Raw genomic sequence first — 19,294 nt, forward strand, 5'->3', positions numbered from 1 at the left:
AAGGATCCGCCCAGACACTGACTACACCCATCTCTCTCACACACACACACACACACACACACACACACACACACACACACACACACACACACACAAAGAGATGGATACAGAAGAGTGAATGAAAGAGAGAGAAGAGACTTTGTGAAATAGTCTGTCTCTCGACAAGATCATATCTTTCTCACACACACACACACACACACACACACACACACACACACACACACACACAATGTCCCATTTATCTGATGGGATTTGAAAAGAAATGCTTGAGAAATAGCTTTTTTTTTTGGCTAATGTGTGACTAACAAACAAAATGTAACGGCACACGGCAACTATCAATCACGCTAACAGATTTCCCTCCATGTTAGCAGCATTAGCATTGTGAGGTAAAGCATCCCTTTAATTCCACAATCAGAATGACTGTGTGTGTGTGTGGGATAACGATTGTACACTAGTTGGCGTAGAGACGTCATTCTGTCTGCGGTGAGTCACTTTTCCTGACCCCATGATCTCACACACGCACTCACACACTCACACACTCGTACAGTTCAACTGGAAGAAATTTCACTCCCTCTGTGAAATCTCTCTTCCTCTTTCCCTGTCATTTTTTTTCCCCATAACTTCATCACTTTTTCACTCCATGTTTAATTTCTTCTGAACTCCATCCTCCACACTACTTCTTTTTTTTTCTCTCTTTTGTTTACTTTCTTTTTTTTTTTTCCTCCTGTCCTTAACCCATAGTTAAACACAAGAGTTGGAGTAAATGTGTGTATTCAGGGCTCAACAAATGTTTGTCAAAGGGATTTCTCAAAATGCCCATTTGCTTAGAATCGTTTGTATTTTCACACACACATTTAGCCATGCTGGAAATCAGTACTGCAAGCAGACAAACATTTACACAGCGGATTGATTTGTCATGGATCTGGGTCTGCTGATCAGTTGAATTGCCCGTGAAAGTCCTGACTTCTGTGAAAACACAATCACCTCGAAATAGAAACTTGCTTGTATTTACAGGGACATGATCTAGAGCTGCAACAACTAATCGAGAAAATTGATCGTTTGAAAATAGTATTTGAATGAACATTTATCTAAATATTCTTCTAAGTACCAAGGCTTTTTGAATCAACAAGTTTATAAGTAGTTAAACTGTTTTTTTTTTTTTTAATTTTTATTTTATTTCTGTCTATTAGCATATGGTGTGTGTGTGGGTGTGCGTCAAATCCTCGAGTCGTCATCTTGCTTTCGGTGCTGGGAGTCAAATTCCAGAAAGAGTCGATTCACTGATTCCAGGCATTGAATCCTAAGAGTCAAACTCAAAACGATTCACCTCGCACACACATACCAAACAAAATGACTTTAGCCTCCGTGTGTTTCACACACAGAGACTCCCAGTGGATATTGGCCTTTATTTTAAATTTGACTGGTCAGAATTGACAAATATATTAATTATATCGCTTTTAATTCGGTGATCACACAGCTGATATGTCGTGCGTGTTCTAGGCTCCTGAGTGGTGCGACAGGAAAACGTTCTCACCCTACCGTCACGGCTTCGAATGCTGAAGATGATGCCATAGCAATCTATGACCGGGGTCAAGAGAGTAAAATTGGCCTCTATATCGTCCCTCCCCTGTCAGTCACAGGGACATTAGCCAATTGTGCGCATCTGTGATGTCATGTATGCAGAAGAGGGTAGACGGCACTTTCCTCTCAGTGAGTTACACTGTCCTGTGACACAGCATGAGCAGAGCAGTTTAGAAAGCTTTGGCTGCACGTGTCTTTCCGGAAGCACGCACTTGCCCCCACCCTACCCGGTTGGTGTTTGTTGTATGATAAGAGAGATAAAATGATAACATGTTTTCAAAAGATATTTGGTTAATTGTGTCTGAATTTAAATAATCAGTGACGTGTGTGTGTTTGTGTGTGGCAGATTTAAGCTTCATTACTAATAGTGCATAATTTATTAATCCCATTTTTTGTGTGTGTGCAACAATTCCAAACTTTATCCACAAAAACAAATGTAGAACTGTTTGGGTTTTTTTTTTTTTTTTTTTTTTTTTGGCAGCCCTGAAGATTACTGCCTGGAGGTGCTACCCCTCCCTAACCCCTTGTAGACCTTCGAAAGCATTGTTTTTAAGGCTTTTCGACACTCTTTGTTTCTCCTGACCTTTGTGTTTGAGTTTATGATAATCTCCTGGAACTGCCTTTTCCTCTCTTTCACTCTGGAATTGAATAGGACTGTGTGTGTCTCTGTTTAGTAACTCGCTTAATCTAAATGACTCATGTCTTCCTTCTACTGTTGCTGATCTGTATTACTAAAGTTTTCTTTCATGTTTTTACAGCTTTACGTCCATCATTGTGTGCGTGGCCTGTGTTCGTCATGTTAGATCTTTTCCTCCAGTCAGTCCATCATGTAAAGCATTCATTTAGAGGAAGCAGTGTACTTGAATGGGCAAACATATTCTCTCTCTCACACACACACACACACACACACACACACACACACACACACTCTCTGTCTGGGATGAATCAGACTGTGGGCAGCTGCGAGTAATTTAGTCACTTCAATCTGGCAACCACACTTCAGGGCAGAAATAGCTGCATGTGTAACTGCCTTTACACGTTCCAGTTAATGGCTAGTTATACTTCTTCTGAATTGCTTCCGAGAGCCGGCTGAGACCGACACTCAGAACAGACGGAGGCTCTTAACTGTCCATCAAACAAGGGGATGGGTAGTAAACATTTTAGCGTGTAAATAAATGATGAGGATGTTGGATGCTGGGGCTGACAACGATTATTCAGAATCTCATCGTCTAATTGGATCCATTAAGTTGAAAGTTTGATCCAAGGCTTTTGAACATTTCTCCTAGCTTGATTAAAGCTGAGCGCTTGTATGAATCTTCTCCAACATGTCCCCTGCTACAATTTAGACTTGACTGAACAGCCTAATTTAAAATTGTACCAAATCTCTAAACAGTGATTCCATACAAACAGCTCTACTGCGTGACTTGGAAGAGAAACGTGACTCCAATCGAACAACTGAATTGAAAGATTAGGGGGGGAAAAAAGAGTCTCTAAGTGTGTCCCAAATCGTATTATGCACTTATGCACTATTCTATGCCATTTTGTAGTATAAATAGTGTGAGTAGTGTGTTCACGCTGAAAATTCCAACAAGAAGAAGTGCACTTCAAGTGCCCCGATGATGCACTTATTCAACCGAAAAATGAAGTGTAGAGTGTTGGACACTTTGTGCACTCAACTGTCGCAGCTTTGCTTATGTAGCAAAAGAGGGGTGGGGCTAACAGGCACTGATGCTGGCTCAAATTTGCTCAGAATCAAAAACGGTCATGTTGGGCATAAAAGGTAAACAATAAAATGAAATTCGTTTTCGTTGACTCTGGGTATTGTGCTAAACATAGCGGCATAGCCTTATGTGCATTTGACGTCATTTGCCATCGACTGGTAAACGGCTTATACTTCCTGTTAGTAAAAAAAAACCAGTAGTGCTCCATTTTAGACAATACTACCCTTCTAAAATTCATACAGTAGACGGGAGAGTACATAGTGCATAGTGTAAGTGCTTAATGTATAGTACATCATTTGGGACACAACTTCTGTTATTCCACTATGGGGCAAAATGGAGCAGTAAACTCGGGGCAATAACCTTGGCTACTGACAACATGTGATACAAGTCTTCCTTAGCAATATTTTGTGTAGATTCAAGCCATAAAATCCCAATTAATCCAGTTCAGAGTTCTGTTCGAGGTTGTAATACGCAAGGGAGTTTGGGGTGGTCGTGAAAGCATGTCCCAAACCTTAGTTTGGGGTTTTTATAATGAACTGCAGTCTGTGTTTTGTAGGTGGTATACACTGGCCTCAAAACGTATTTGGACTCCTAACCACGCTTAGAAATGTATGAATTTCAGTACATTAGAAAACATTGTGTCAAACCAAGTGGGATCCATAAAAAAAAAAAAAATTAAATGTTAAAAAAGGTACCACAAGCACACTTTCCAAGCAAAACATTACAACGAGAGCACAAACTATTCAAAACGAGATCAGCGAGAACGGTTACAGAGGGAGAGTAGTGTGGCGGAAACCATTCATCATCGGTCTCAAGAATAAAAAAGCAAGGGTGAAATTTGCAGAAGAACATGCACAGAAAGTCAGCAGCATCTTATTTTCAGATGAATCCAAATTTAACTTGGATGGATCTGATAGTAGTGTTTATGGAGTAGAAAGCCAGGAGAGGAATTCCAACCAAACAGTAAAGTATTAATGGTACTATAAAGCACGGAGGTGGCTGGGGCAGGTTTTCCTACAGTGGTGTCGGTGAGCTTGTGTTCATTGATGGCATCATCAACTCGGACGCGTACAGAGGCATTTTGGATGCAAATCCAAAATTACTGAAATCAGTGAAGAAATTATTCAAGCGACAGAAGGATAATGGTCCAAAAAGTCCAGCCGCCTTTTGAGTGGCCCCCCAGAGCCTTGACCTAAACCCTATAGAGGGATGCAATGGAGAAGAAATTGTTGATTGTCAATGCTATATTGTGGATGAACTGAAAGTTCTGCTGGATAAATCAACAGAAACTAGTTGATTTCATGGCCAGACATTGTCCAGAAGTTCTGCGAAGAACAAAGGATGGCAAACTAAATACTAAAACACTGTAACTGTGATCTTTAATGAAGCCACCGTATACAAGTAAACAAATACTTTATACTTATGACCAGCATATCTGTTATAATTTCATAACAATCTATTTTTTTGGGAAATGTTATGCTTGAAAATGCTTTCTTTAAAATAAATGCCACTTGGTTTGACAACATTGTGTCTATTGCAGTGAAATTCATACATTTGTACATAAGTGTGGCTTAAGTGTCCGAATACTTCTTGGGGTCATTGTGTGTCCAATCAGTTTTGGCGTTCAGAGTGTACCTTTCAGATACTGATAAATGAACACCTTTAGGAGTTGTTATTGGTCTGCTAAACTGATTTGTTTGGTCTGGACTACTTGACATTGGACTAAAGGTCGGTTTATACTTGACGCTTGACTTTGCACTGTTCACATACAAAAACAACATCCACTAGATGGTACATAAGAGCCAAAACATCCCTGTCTGTCTGGTTTCCGAGTTGAGCTGTAAAATGTCCGCTGTCGGCGTGACTGTCATGAACTGCATCTCAAGAAACTCGTACTGCTTCAAAAATCCAGAAGACTGGTACACAAAACAGACCTTTCAGTAGGTTTGAAGGCTAAATTCCGTAAAGGAAAAACCAGTATTTAGTCTAGAATAGTACAGAAGTGTGCGATTTGAGACACAACACAACACTTGTGGTGCTCTACAGCCCCCATTATTTACATTGGTGTTGCACCACGTAGACACGTAGCATTCATTTCTGAGGATATGCACAAAGGATGCTCCAGAAGACCACAAGATAAATGCAGCAGCCATCTTGCTTACACGTATGCATAGTTAAAAGCAAGCGTAATTAAGCAGAATGTGGCTTTTTACCTAAAATAACCAAAAAAAGACACTTCTGATTTAGAAGCTGCTTGCTTTTAAATGTTAAACTAACAGTTACGACTTACACTGTACAGTTATAAGCACTTGACGGGAACACCGCTGGAGCTCCCATTAGTTCCGCCCACCATTCATTCACACGCCTCTAGCAGCCAATCACAGTGCAGTGTGGAAGCCTGTTTGGCTGGAAGTATAAGTAGGTCTTTATTACTGCATTTGTGTGTGTGTGTGTGTGTGTGTGTGTGTGTGTGTGTGTGTGTGTGTGTGTGATGGCTGCACTCCATTCTGAAGCGATCATGACTATGCCCTGCTACCTGAGCGAGAACCTCTGTAGGGGTCTGAAGTAACGGCTACTTGGAACACACTTTCACGACCACCAGGTTTACGACCACTGGTTTCAAAGGGCACTTTGAAGTGAACGCTTTTAATCACTTCAGTTTGGAAAGGCCCTACAAATGGCCCTACTGAGTTCCCCTTTCGAGGTTCCCTGCATAGGGTTCATCAGTCCAGAATGGAACACAGCAGATGTCTGGTTATGTGCATTTTGAGACGTGCTGTTTCCTCAAACAAAGCCTGATTGTGACTAAATGAGATTCAGCTGGAACTTCTCTCGTCTGGGTATGTGTACATACATGCATGCATGCTGGGGCACCGCTGAGGGAGGGTGCGGAAGCAACACACTAATTGGTTGAAGCCTCAGATTTAATGGCATGGCTGTTGATGCTAAATTGGGTTCCTGGCAATGCATTGTGGGTAGGGAAGGGGAGAACAGAGCTGTTCCGAATTATAAATGACACACACACACAGCCTTTACTTCATACTCAACCTTTACAGCCTCTTTTACACAGCTTTCGTACACACACTCGCACAAATCTTTACAGCCTCTTTTACACAGCTTTCTTACACACACACACACACACACACACTCTCTCTCTCACACACAAACACAAAAACACACACCTTTACTGCCTCTTTTACACAGCTTTCGCACTCACTCGCACTCACACACACACACACTCACTCACTCACTCACTCTCTCTCTCACACACACACACACACACACCTTTACAGCCTCTTTTACACAGCTTTCGTACACACTCGCACTCACACACACACACACACACACACTCACTCACTTACTCTCTCTCACACACACACACACACACCTTTACAGCCTCTTTTACACAGCTTTCTTGCACACACTATTTCTCTCTCTCTCTCACTCACACACACACACACACACACACGCACCTTTACAGCCTCTTTTACACAGTCTTTCTCACATACCTTCTCTACACACACGCGCACACACACACACACACACACACAAACACTCCACTGTGCTCCCATTCACAGTGTTTGTGTTCCCTCTGACTTTATCTGAAGTTGAATTTCAGGCCTGAGTGACAAATAAAAAGAGCGAATGACTGTGTGTGTGTGTGTGTGTATTTGTTTCCTGGGAAAGCAGATAAATCAATCTTGGTAGCAGATGATGCTTTATCAAAGCAGCATAATTATCCATTTAAGTTCTAGGCTTATGGTTACAGTACAGTTGTTAAAGGGCTATATCACAGCATGTCCCCTTTCACACACTTAACACACACCTGTGTCTATGACTAATGTACATTTGCATATATAAATCATGAAGGCCTTATATAACTGACTTGTAGGTGTGCATGACCTCTGTGTACAGCCTATAACACACACGTGGCAGTTTTTCATCAGTTGAGTTGGGTGTTAAAGCGTTAACACACGTTAACATGCACACAGTTAGGGGTGGGCAACATGACAAAAATGTCATATCACAATTCTCATAGGTGTTACTACGATAAATGATGTATCACGATAAAGCTTTGTTTCGCATTAGAGACCATGAATCACTAAAGTAGTTATATAATGTTGCATTTATTGATTGTAAATGTATCTCTTTAAGGTTTCTATTTGTACGGGTACTATTCTTATAACCTGGCCATGTCGTAAACAAGCTATCCATTTCCCAAGATTTAAATAGATGAAATGTGGTGTGTAATTGATGGTAAAGTGAATTGAGTGCTCTCCCTAATGGACTTGTTGCTGGCTAATTAAATAAACAATAGCGAGTGTGTCAATAACATCCGGCTGATGTGTAATAAATGCTTTTAGTCTCATATTAGTGAGTTTTGGTTTTGTGTTTGTTTGTTTTTTTAATACATTTTTTAAACATCTATTATTAATTTGATAGACGTTATTATCCGAGGTGACTTAAACATGAGTTTACAATTCAGACACGGTGCTAAAGAAGAATCCGATCTAAAACATGGAGCCGGAGTCAATAAGAAGTGCCGCAAGACTAAAAGCCCTTTCACATGTGCACTTTTATGTGGGAATTCAGCGATCGATAATGAAGAAGGGGCAGATTGCTCCTGCAGTCTATTGGGATATCGGGACATAAATAGCATGTTTACCGGGAAAAATTAGCAGGCTCGTGTATAAATAAAACTCAGTACATTCAACATCTACCGTGGAATTTCCCAGCATGTCAACTTCACAACAAAATGATTTAATCTGTACTCGGTATAACCTCCTGCCCTCAGACCAGTTGGCAGAAACAGACCAGACGAAAGCCAAACATTGTGTTCTGTCTCTCAGACATAAACCATATCTTCCATAAAGCGATGTGTTGCTGATCTTGGCGCTGTGTTTCTGGGAAATCTGAAGCTTAACACATATGCGTAATTAAAGAACGAAATATACAGAGAAATATTAGAGACGGACAATTCACAGCACTCGTTTTTAACGGCCATAGTCGCTGATGCACGCTCGTGCTGGACACTCAGGTCAGCCACCCTCACACTCTCTTAAAGATACTGTTTAAGCAACAAAGGATCCTTAATCAGATTACTCGTATTGTAGGAAGATGTAGTGTAGTTCCTCCTCTTGGCTTTTACTCTACTCAGAGCAGAGTATACAGTCTGCTTTGCTTTGATAAGTAATCGGAAAATAAGTCCAGATCACTGTCATTTCATGATGTCGGTTTATTTTCACAACTAACCCCCTCTCTCTGTCTCTCTGTCTCTCTCTCTCTGTCTCTCTCAGGTAAACCATCATGATTCCCGTAACTGAGTTGCGCTATTTTGCCGAGACACAGCCGGCGTATCGGATCCTGAAGCCATGGTGGGACGTTTTCACCGACTACATTTCCATTGTCATGCTGATGATCGCCGTGTTCGGGGGCACGCTGCAGGTCTGCCTTTCTATCCATCTAGCCCTTTCTCTCCCTTTCTCTCGCTGTCTTTCAGGCTTGCCCGTTTTTAAAGTGAATTTTGAATTTTTATGTACGTGAAATGAATGAAACTGCCATGTCAAGATCATGGTGTGAAAATATGAAAGGAAATTAATACAAATTAGTTCATATTAATTAAATAATTAATTAATACAAAAACAGCTATTTGTAGTTGGAGGGAAGATGTGGTAACAGCTGATGGAACAGATTTTTGTAATAAGTGAGTTCCAGTCTCTAACACTGTATGTGTCTTTTAATGTTGTTACTCATCTTCTGAACATTTATTGGAAACACACTGACTTCTCGTACTCGTGTCTTTTTTTTTTTGGGAAATTTGCTTAAAATGCTCTTGGATGGAAGCAGCTCTTAGTGTTTTCCTGCTCTTACACACCCACTCAAACCGCTTTTTGGCTTGTTGATGAGCTGAGGAGATGAGCTGGGTGACCTCGACAAGCAGAAGTTATTCCTAGAGTTATTCCACAGCCATGATCTGAACTTGTGTATACGTATATATGTGTGTGTGTGTGTGTGTGTGTGAGAGAGAGAGAGAGAGAGAGAGATTTTGTGCACTTTTGGTCTCAGATAACCCAGGACAAGATGTTCCTGGCCTGTATTCCCAACCTTAAGACTAAAATCAGCTCCCTACTGGGCGTCTGAAAGTAAATGCCCTCTCTAGACTGCGCATCATCTGACCAGTCATAGTTTCCTTTAGATTTATACCAGCTATAAGTCGAAGCTTACTTTAGGGCAGAGGTCTTCAAATGGTGGACTGCAGTCTAAAATACTGTAACAGAGCTGATCAATGTAGGGGAAAAAACTGGCTTTAGTTCAGTTATCCTAAGCATAAACCATTGATTCTCAGTTTATCTAATCTAATCCAATCCAATGCCATTACGTAAATGATTTAACTGAATCAGAGACTAGCAACTGAGTGAGCTAGAGAGGTCAAAAACTGAAGTTTTTTTTCTTTCATTTACCCTTTAGCAATGTGACGACTTGCTAAAAAAAGTTGTTGAAACATAATATTTAAAGACGAATGGACAGAGAAGACAGGCATGTGTCCTCACTTTAGAGAGCGCTCAGGGTTTTCTCTAGGTTTTCAGAGGGCTTAGGTGCTGTCTGGGCTCCAGGGGATGGTGGAGGTGGTGGTGGTTGCGGGGTTTGAAATGATTTGAAGGAAATTTTGTTATTTCTGTTTTTTTCCCCACACTGTTTTTGACCATTTATCTTTACCATATTTGTAAAAGAAAGTAAATCAAATGAGCTGATTTTAAGAAATGTAAAAGGGCTTACCCATTAAAAATATGTATCACCTTTAAATAACGTTTCAACCAAATTATATATTCACAAGTTATAGCAAAATATGCTACAACTTATTTTACAAGAATGAAATATGCAAATGTTGTAGGCAGGCAAGGCTTACTTGCACTACATGACTGTCTAGATGATCTTGCATCATTGTCTGCGACTGGTTCTCACACTACACTGCAGGGACGGGAGAGAAAGCTATTTCTGCCAGGGACAGCCGTGGGAAACGCCGCACAACCCACAAGTGTTTGGAGAAAAAGGCTGTGTTCACATGTAACGCCTTTATTTGAAGCAGTCAACACCTGTTTTACATAATGATCCTATGGAGTAGATTGTTTTCAAAAATGCCCTGAGCTGCTTTTGGGACGCTCTCAACTTTGGGAACAGTGTTTTTTTGTTTTTTTAAATGTATGAAAAAAACGCTCTGACCAGCAGTTTTCATCAGAAAAAGACATAACGTGTGAACAGAGTCTAACTTTGTTTAGCTACCAAGCCACGTTAGAGACTAACGTTAGTTCAGTCGAAGTATCTTACAGCTAACTAGCTTCACTATGTGACTTAATTCAGTAAATGAATATATATGTAAGTTAGCAATTTCTTTAGTTGTAAAATAGGCTACATTAGTTATATATTTTCTCTATCTGCTATTGCTGTTTTTAACATCCACAAGAATCACTCCCTAACAAAAAAAGTTTATGCTTCATTTATTCTTTGTTGAGGCTTACTTTATCAATGGCTTGCAAATTGCTCATCCGAGTTGATGGTTGTAACTACAACGCCGAGTTGACAGTACAGGGAAATATCCAGTCAGCTGTTTGATTAGCTTGGCGATGAGCATCTATCACAGACCAAACACGCAAATGTTCGTTCAAACACTGATTGTTGATTGGCAGGTCGTTCCTGTTGCCAGCTTACCTTTACATTTGAGATCAAAGTTTGAGATTTTTTTTTTTTTTTGTCAGCGCACAGAACTCTCACTGTTGTTTGTACATTCATTGTGATATGTTGCCTAAATGCCTTTTTACGTTTGTCAAAAAACATTTATGCGCTGTGCCTAAGCCTTTCTATGGTAGGGAAAACCCTGAAGGTGTGCATCAAGACCAAAAAGTTGCAGGAGGTGGCTTTTTTTTTTTTTTTTTTTTTTTTTTTTTTTTTTTTTTTTTAAATACTTAAATGCAGGTGATCTGATATGAAGATTGTGGGGAAAAAGGAAGGTCATTAACATGGGAATGTACAGGTTCCTTGGGTGGCATTTAACCATTCAGTTATGTTAGTTGCTTATTTTATAAATTTTAGTTGAATACCCCTGCCTTCTGGGTATAAGGTAGCATGTAGCCTGTATTTAAGAAGTCTGTTCTGTTCAAATAACGCACTAATTAAATAGTTATGAAATTCTACTCCTTCATTCATTTACAGTGTACCATAATAACCGTTAGGCAATATATTTGACAAGGCTTTCTGCCTTTATATTGTTCAGAAGCACAATTTCTCACTGCCAATGAAATATCTTTAGCAATGGGGTTAACACCATTAGAACCTCAGGGGACTAGAGGAACGGGAGAGGTAATGACTGCTCTAACACACTCCCTTTTGGCTTTAGGTGACCCAGGACAAGATGATCTGCCTGCCATGCAAGTGGGAGGTAGATGGACGCTGCGAGCCACTAAACACCAGCACCACCATCCCTCGGCCCGAGCCGCGCGGCATCCAGTACGAGCTGGACCGGCACCAGTACAACTACGTGGATGCCGTGTGCTACGAGCACAAACTGCACTGGTTTGCTAAGTACTTCCCGTACCTGGTGCTGCTACACACGCTGGTGTTACTGGCGTGCAGCAACTTCTGGTTCAAGTTCCCACGCACCAGCTCTAAGCTCGAACACTTTGTCTCCATCCTGCTCAAGTGCTTCGACTCGCCATGGACCACACGCGCCTTATCCGAGACCGTGGCCGAGGAAAGCGACGCCAAGCCAGCAGGCAAAAATGATGATCTGAACGACTCTAACGACAAGAAGAAGGCGTCAAGCGTGAGTGATCAGGACGTGGAGGCCAGCATACCCATGCTGCAGCGCACCAAGTCACGCATCGAGCAAGGCATCGTCGACCGCTCAGAGACCGGAGTTCTGGACAAGAAAGAGGGAGAGCAGGCCAAGGCGCTTTTTGAGAAGGTGTGTGTCTGAAGCAACCACTAAGAATTGTTTTTTTTTGTCAATCAGTTCTATAAAAGATTGATAAATGTGGCCCAATGTCACAAGTAGTGAGTGAACTGTGTATGTGTGTTTTATAATAAATGCATAGGGGACCTATAAGGACACTTTGCATGCAGCTCTAACATGGTTCTTCACATATTTATCATCTTTATCATGTGTATGAGTGTGTAGCTCCCATACACAGCACTTGGTGGTGAAAATGTGTACAGCTCACAGGAATGTGTGATTGTTTCAACCCTAAAGAAGGACAGAGAGAAACTGCTGAGTGAATCCTGCATGCTAGATCATGTCCCTTTCCTCTATTTCACCTGTTCAGCAATAACTGTTAGTATCCATCAAGGGCACTAAACACTCACATTCCTTATTTGCTGACATGTCAGAGCAGAATAGATAGATGCCTTGTATTGTTTCCTTATAGCTTAGAGTTATTTATTCTCTGAATAAATGAGAGGAAATTGTTTCTCGTGTCTTTGGACAATGGTACACGAGGGTATGTTCTGCCTGTCCTTGCTCTAATGCCCCAGAGGGATCTGCATACCAGAGGGATTCACATACCACCATGTTAAAATTAGGACTTTCTTTTTGGAGAGGAAGTTTCTTGACATATCACAAATGATGGAGTTGGATCCAGGAGTTGTCTGGGTAATTGTCTGTAGTGGGAAGATTCATTAATGTAAATGTTTTTATATGGTTTCATTTGTTCAATACCTGTAGCATCTTTACCGGATCTTGTTCTTTTACTATCTTAATTTCTGTTGTTCAGAAAAGGCTAGGTTTCCTTTTGATGACGATGTCAGATGCCAAACTTGAAAGCCTTTGGGGTTCAAATTTATTCGTGTGAAGAAAACCTGCTCCAGCTAGTTTTGATTCATTATCGATAATGATACACAAGTCATTGTGATGTCTCAACGTGACCATTGTTCTTAGGTTGCTAGCCTGGTACAATAAAGATTTTTATACCCCTGCGCTATCGAATACTCGATTCTTATTGGTCAGAAGTGGTTGGTTAATTTTCTATAACAGCACGACTCGGACAGTAGTTCATTCACAGGCGTATGTTAATGCGCTTGTTCAAATATGTTATTGTTTCTATAGTAACAACTTATACAGGGACTTGCGTGGCGGATTTAAAAACGTGTGTAATTGTTGATATGATGATTTCTGTGAGGAGATGTTTATTTAGCATGTTTGAAAGGAGTCTCCAGTATCAGAGGTTAAAGCTGCTAAACTTTACGTTTTCCCGACCCGGAAACTTCTTCGAGATGAAGGCTTTTTTGTGGTTGCTCAGTAATATGACCGTATGAAATGTAACCATAAATGGATAAAAAGCGTGAAATCAAAATTAAGCAGAACTTCCGTCAGTGTAACCCCTGCTTCTCACCAGGTAAAGAAGTTCCGCATCCATGTGGAGGAAGGTGACATCGTCTACCGCCTCTACATCCGCCAGACCATCATCAAAGTCATCAAGTTCATTCTGATCATTAGCTACACGGCGTACTGCGTGCAGTTCATCACGTTCGACGTTAAGTGCAAAGTGGACATCGAACGGCTCACGGGCTACCGAATGTATTACTGCGCACACCCTCTGGCCACCCTCTTCAAGATCCTGGCCTGGTTCTACATCTCGCTGGTCATCATCTACGGCCTGATCTGCATGTACACGCTGTGCTGGATGCTGGGCCGCTCGCTCAAGCACTACTCGTTCGAGTCGATCCGCGAGGAGAGCAGCTACAGCGACATCCCTGATGTCAAGAACGACTTCGCCTTCATGCTGCACATGATCGACCAGTACGACCCGCTGTACTCGAAGCGCTTCGCCGTCTTTCTGTCCGAGGTGAGCGAGAACAAGCTGCGTCAGCTCAACCTTAACAACGAGTGGACACTGGAGAAGCTTCGCCAGAGGATCACTAAGAATTCACAAGACAAGCTGGAGCTGCATCTGTTCATGCTTAGCGGCATTCCAGACACAGTGTTCGACCTGCTCGAGCTAGAGGTAGGTGCTGATGCCAAATTTTCATACCACGATAACTACAATACTGCAATAATATAATTAAAACTCAGTTTAATTATGTAGCACTTTAACTGAAAAGAAAGTTCACCAGCCATCTCAGTTGGGATTTAGCTTTACTGTATGTCTTACTTTTTTACATGAAATTTGTTTCCTTGCAATCACTTAGTGTTAAATATTGATATTTGACAGTCATTTCTGTCATATATCAAGTTTGGGTGAATTATGGCAGCTTTAAATGAACTTCCTGGTCTTTGAGAGGTTCAGGTAAAGGCTGAAATACATGAGTTTGATTGAATTGAAGCGTTATTTTGTGCTTATATGAAGCTTGGATTTGGACCTCCATTTTTAATTCAGAATCACTCACACCTCAAAGTATTAGAGTCCATACCAGGGGTTCAATAAAAATTTATGAAGATCCAGTTACAAAAAAATGTATTGTTTACAAAGGTCCATATAAACAACTAACATAACGTAATGTTATCTACTGTTAGCTTTTGATGCTTAAATATTAGTGGTTTATAGCTATAATAAAGACAATTTTAAGTGGTTATGTTTTGTTTTGTAGTGGTGCTCTAAGTTACAATTTTTGACTGGTTACAGTTTTTGGCATGGACTCTAAACAGATGAGGCATCCATTTTGAATTTGATGCACAATGGCACATATTTCTGCTTTTTTTGTCAACTTTTTCTTTTTTTTTGTTAAACAAGCCATGTTAATTCTCTAACCAGACCACAATGGTTAAATAAATTGGAAAAAAAAAACTCCCTCCTTTCTCTTTATCCATGTATGTCATTTTTGGTATGAGGAGCTGGCTGGTTCATGTATCTTTTTCACAGCTTTTCTGTAGCATTTTTTTAGTATACTTTATTTTTTTCAGCAAATACCTTCCTGCAAGTCCATCATATGACCATCCCTGTTCTATGCTATGAAGCAACTCTGAATTTTAGCCTTTCTGTCCGTCCCTCAGGTGCTGAAATTGGAGCTGATTCCAGACGTCACCATTCCACCCATCATTGCCCAGCTGGCCAGTCTGAGGGAGCTGTGGCTGTACCATACACCAGCCAAGATCGAGGCTCCTGCTCTGGCCTTTCTACGCGAGAACCTCAAATCACTGCACATCAAGTTCACAGACATCAAGGAGATTCCGCTGTGGATCTACAGCCTGAAGAACCTCAGCGAGCTCCACCTCACTGGCAACCTGAGTGCCGACAATAACCGTTACATCGTGATCGACGGCCTACGGGAGCTCAAAAGGCTCAAGGTGCTACGGCTGAAGAGCAACCTCACCAAGCTGCCTCAAGTAAGATGCTTTTTGTAATTGACATGTTTTGCAGGAAGTATTTAAACAATAAATACTGAGCAGTGCTTTCGGAAAGGTAATATTCTGGGAAGACCTTGAATGGGTTGTAAAGAAGGTGACTTAACAACCACAGAGCTAAACTTGATCCATAATTATAATGCAGTGTTTTGATCTTGCTGAATCTCCTTTCAGGTTTATGGATGGACAGATTCACAGATGCTTCTGTATCCATATTTTCATATATTTATTCATTAAACTTCAGGCAATATTGTAATCCTGTCTCTAGGTGGTGACAGATGTGGGTGTGCACCTGCAGAAGCTCTCCATCAATAACGAGGGCACCAAGCTGATGGTGCTTAACAGCCTGAAAAAGATGGTGAACCTGACAGAGCTGGAGCTGGTGCGCTGCGACCTGGAGCGCATCCCCCATTCCATTTTCAGCCTCCACAACCTACAGGTACGTCTTCACCTAGTCTCCGCCTCAGAGCACTCATCTGTATTGTACACTTAACCAGCCACTACTATTGGAACGGCCTGCATATGATCGGCTATCAGCATTTTTGATGCACTTCTAGGCATCAATTTCATGCTTTCAAATATCACAACAGGTTTTTTTTTTTTTTTTTTAAACCATTTACTGGATTGAGAGAGGTTTGTGAGGTTCATTGCATCCCATCTTCCATGTTACGTGCTATGCACCATTTTAATAGTTTTACCCTAAAGGATTCTAGAGACCTAGAAAAAGTATGAAATTTAATGTCACCCATATCCAGACCTGGAAAAGTATGAAAATTCAGATGTTTTAGAAAATGTCAGCCAAAGGCAGAAAAATACCAAGGTTCGGCACTGGTTTTCTCCTCTAACATGGTGGATTGGGATCAGATCGGATTTGATATATTTTTTAATTTAACCCAATGACGTTATACCTGCTGGAGAATGTGTGTGATGGAATGACGCCTGTCGTGTATATCATTTTTGGACGCAAATAGTCTCCAAACACTTCATCTTATTATCCCATTTTATGGGATCGGTGTATCTCTACATATCACATTGAATCTTTTTCTTTATATCTATTGGCAGAATGTCATAAGGAAAGGGCAGGAACCCAGTAAGTGTCTGTTAAATGTCCTCTTCCTGGGAAAGTAGGTGGTACTTGACTTGTCACTTGAATGACAAAAACTGCCCTTGCTATATATCGATTTCCAACATTAGGGATCCCCAAGCAATATTATTCCACCATCACATCTGAACCAACCAATCAGGAGCCTAATACTTGGTACAAGTGGGCTCAGAGGTGGGAATGTTGACTGTTTCCAGGTCACTGAGGTCTGGATTGAGAAATAACTGCATTAGGATATAATGCAATGTCCTGTACAATTTGTTTTGTTTTGTTGTATTACTTTGATACATAGTGCTCAGGACACACTTTCACACTCATACACACTTTCCTGTAAACCTCTTGATTTAAACAGTTACTTATTGCACAAGTAAATCCACTCATTGATCATTTCTTTTTAGTAAATTTTACTTATTTGTTTCATGCAAGAGATCTTAAATTAAGGGTTAAATAAACTACATAAATCTAACTTAATTTTTTTTTATCTTTTATTACAGAGGAAAACACTGGAAGAAAAACCATATCACCTAAACCTTATTTAGTTGATGCATCTGAAAACATCTGATTTTGCTAGCCAGCTAAATTGTCGACAGTAGCTAAATGACTCAAACTGGAAGTGGACTCACATACCTCTTTCATGCACTTATGCCAGTCTTTATAAAGCCTGACAAACTAAGTGTGAGCTAACAAAACTTTACAGAACACTTGATTGCAAAATTTCATAATGCAATAACCCCAGGCCTTAAAGCCAACAGAAAACAAGAAGTATTGAAAACAACCCTTCCATGATGCTCAAATATAAATCAGTTTAAATGTCCTCAAATCCATATGCAGACTGAGTTCAAAAGCCACGCCCCCACTCACGTATGGCACGCCTACGATATTCTGTACGACTGTATTAAGTTCAACTTTATACATGTGTATTAATTAAATATAAAAACAATATCAGCAACCTCCTGGTTCTCTTCTGGTCAGCAGAAGAGATTTGTTCTTGTCACTGGAACTGCTGAATCACTTTTTTTTTTTTCTCTCAGTCTAAAATACTGAGGATGCAGTATTCATTTTGTTCTCATTTGACATGCGGACCATTTATTGCCCGACTCCGTGCTTTGTAATGAATTTCTTTTGTTCTGCCTTCTGCAGGAGATCGACCTGAAGGACAACAATCTAAAGACAATCGAGGAGATCATCAGCTTCCAGCACCTGCATCGGCTGGTGTGTCTGAAGCTCTGGTACAATCAGATCGCCTACATCCCCATCCAGATCGGAACCCTCACCAACCTCGAGCGCCTCTACCTGAACCGCAACAAGATCGACAAGATCCCCAGCCAGCTGTTCTTCTGCCGCAAGCTGCGCTTCCTCGACCTGAGCCACAACAACCTGAACAGTATCCACCCTGACATCGGGCTGCTGCAGAACCTGCAGTACTTTGCTGTGACTGCAAATAGGGTGAGGGCTATACACCACACACACACACACACACACACACACACACACACACACACACACACACACACACACACACACATATATACAAGTAACAGGGAATAGAGTATAACACATGAATGCAGATGTCCTGGTGAGTGTAACCCAGTTGAAACTCTTCTCTGGTTGTTTGTATCTACAAGATTTATCTACTTTATAGTAGCTCCATAGTCCTGAAACTTGAATCAGGGTTTCTACTGATATTTACAAGTCTATAAATATTTTATTTTTTAAGGGTACATTTTTCAATTTTTTTATTTATTATTTTTTTTTTTATTATTTTTATTTTATTTATTTTTTTTTTTTATAAGATTTGGTAAAAATCTGGAACTTTCCATAGTTTCATAATTTTCCAACTATGTAAGAAAAAAAATGACATGGTGTGCTGTTATAGGAAAATAATCAATGATGCAGTAGTGTTGTGCAACCCAGCACAGAACAGAGTTACTGTTACCACCCTAAAGTTGGTTATTTTCCCATACCTGCTTTCACAAATGTTAACTAAATATCACTTTACTCTTCTGTATGTTTTCCGTTCTTAAACATTTTTTTAAATCAACTTATCCTTAAGCATAAATTATGTGAGTATTCATCATGTGACTCCCTGTGAACGACCTGTTATATAGAAATCATAACATAAAGTCTTAGGCACATGCAAAGAAAGGTTGTAAAGCAAAGATGGCTTTAAAATAATGAAATTAATCGTTTCTACATTGAAAGATAGTATAAAGAGCCATAAACAGTAATAAATGAAACAAACTCAATACGTTAATCCTTTGCTTTTTAAAAAAAAAAAAATCTTGGGTACAATTTGTGCAGTTTTATAAGGAAATTAGCTAGTGTGATTTACTGAGCATCTTGAATCTGCCACAGTTCTTTTGGAGACGTTAACCGTCACACTTGCTTCTTTTTTTCAGCACTTTTCATTATGTTTATTCATCAGAGAAGTGGTCTATAATGTAACTTTCTTTACTGACATACAAACATTTCTCTGTAACATTTATTATTTTGTTGGAAAAGTAATGTTTGGAAATATCAGATGTTTTTCTGCTGACCCTATAATGCAGAAGTCATAAA

The 19,294-nt window shown here is 40.3% G+C and overlaps 1 protein-coding gene across 1 annotated transcript in view; it reads left to right on the forward strand.

Moving 5' to 3' along the window:
* The window catches only part of lrrc8aa (leucine rich repeat containing 8 VRAC subunit Aa), a 38,791-nt gene that overhangs the window by 13,496 nt on the left and 6,001 nt on the right, over positions 1-19,294 (forward strand). The window contains exons 2-7 of the mRNA XM_026929120.3: positions 8,600-8,747; positions 11,695-12,261; positions 13,688-14,296; positions 15,283-15,615; positions 15,902-16,072; positions 17,876-18,181. Coding sequence (XP_026784921.1) covers positions 8,610-8,747; positions 11,695-12,261; positions 13,688-14,296; positions 15,283-15,615; positions 15,902-16,072; positions 17,876-18,181 — 2,124 coding nt within the window. The 5' untranslated portion in view covers positions 8,600-8,609. The remainder of the gene's footprint in view (positions 1-8,599; positions 8,748-11,694; positions 12,262-13,687; positions 14,297-15,282; positions 15,616-15,901; positions 16,073-17,875; positions 18,182-19,294) is intronic.

The sequence above is a fragment of the Pangasianodon hypophthalmus genome, chromosome 15 (assembly GCF_027358585.1).
Source record: "Pangasianodon hypophthalmus isolate fPanHyp1 chromosome 15, fPanHyp1.pri, whole genome shotgun sequence".
Classification (NCBI taxonomy): Eukaryota; Metazoa; Chordata; class Actinopteri; order Siluriformes; family Pangasiidae; genus Pangasianodon; species Pangasianodon hypophthalmus.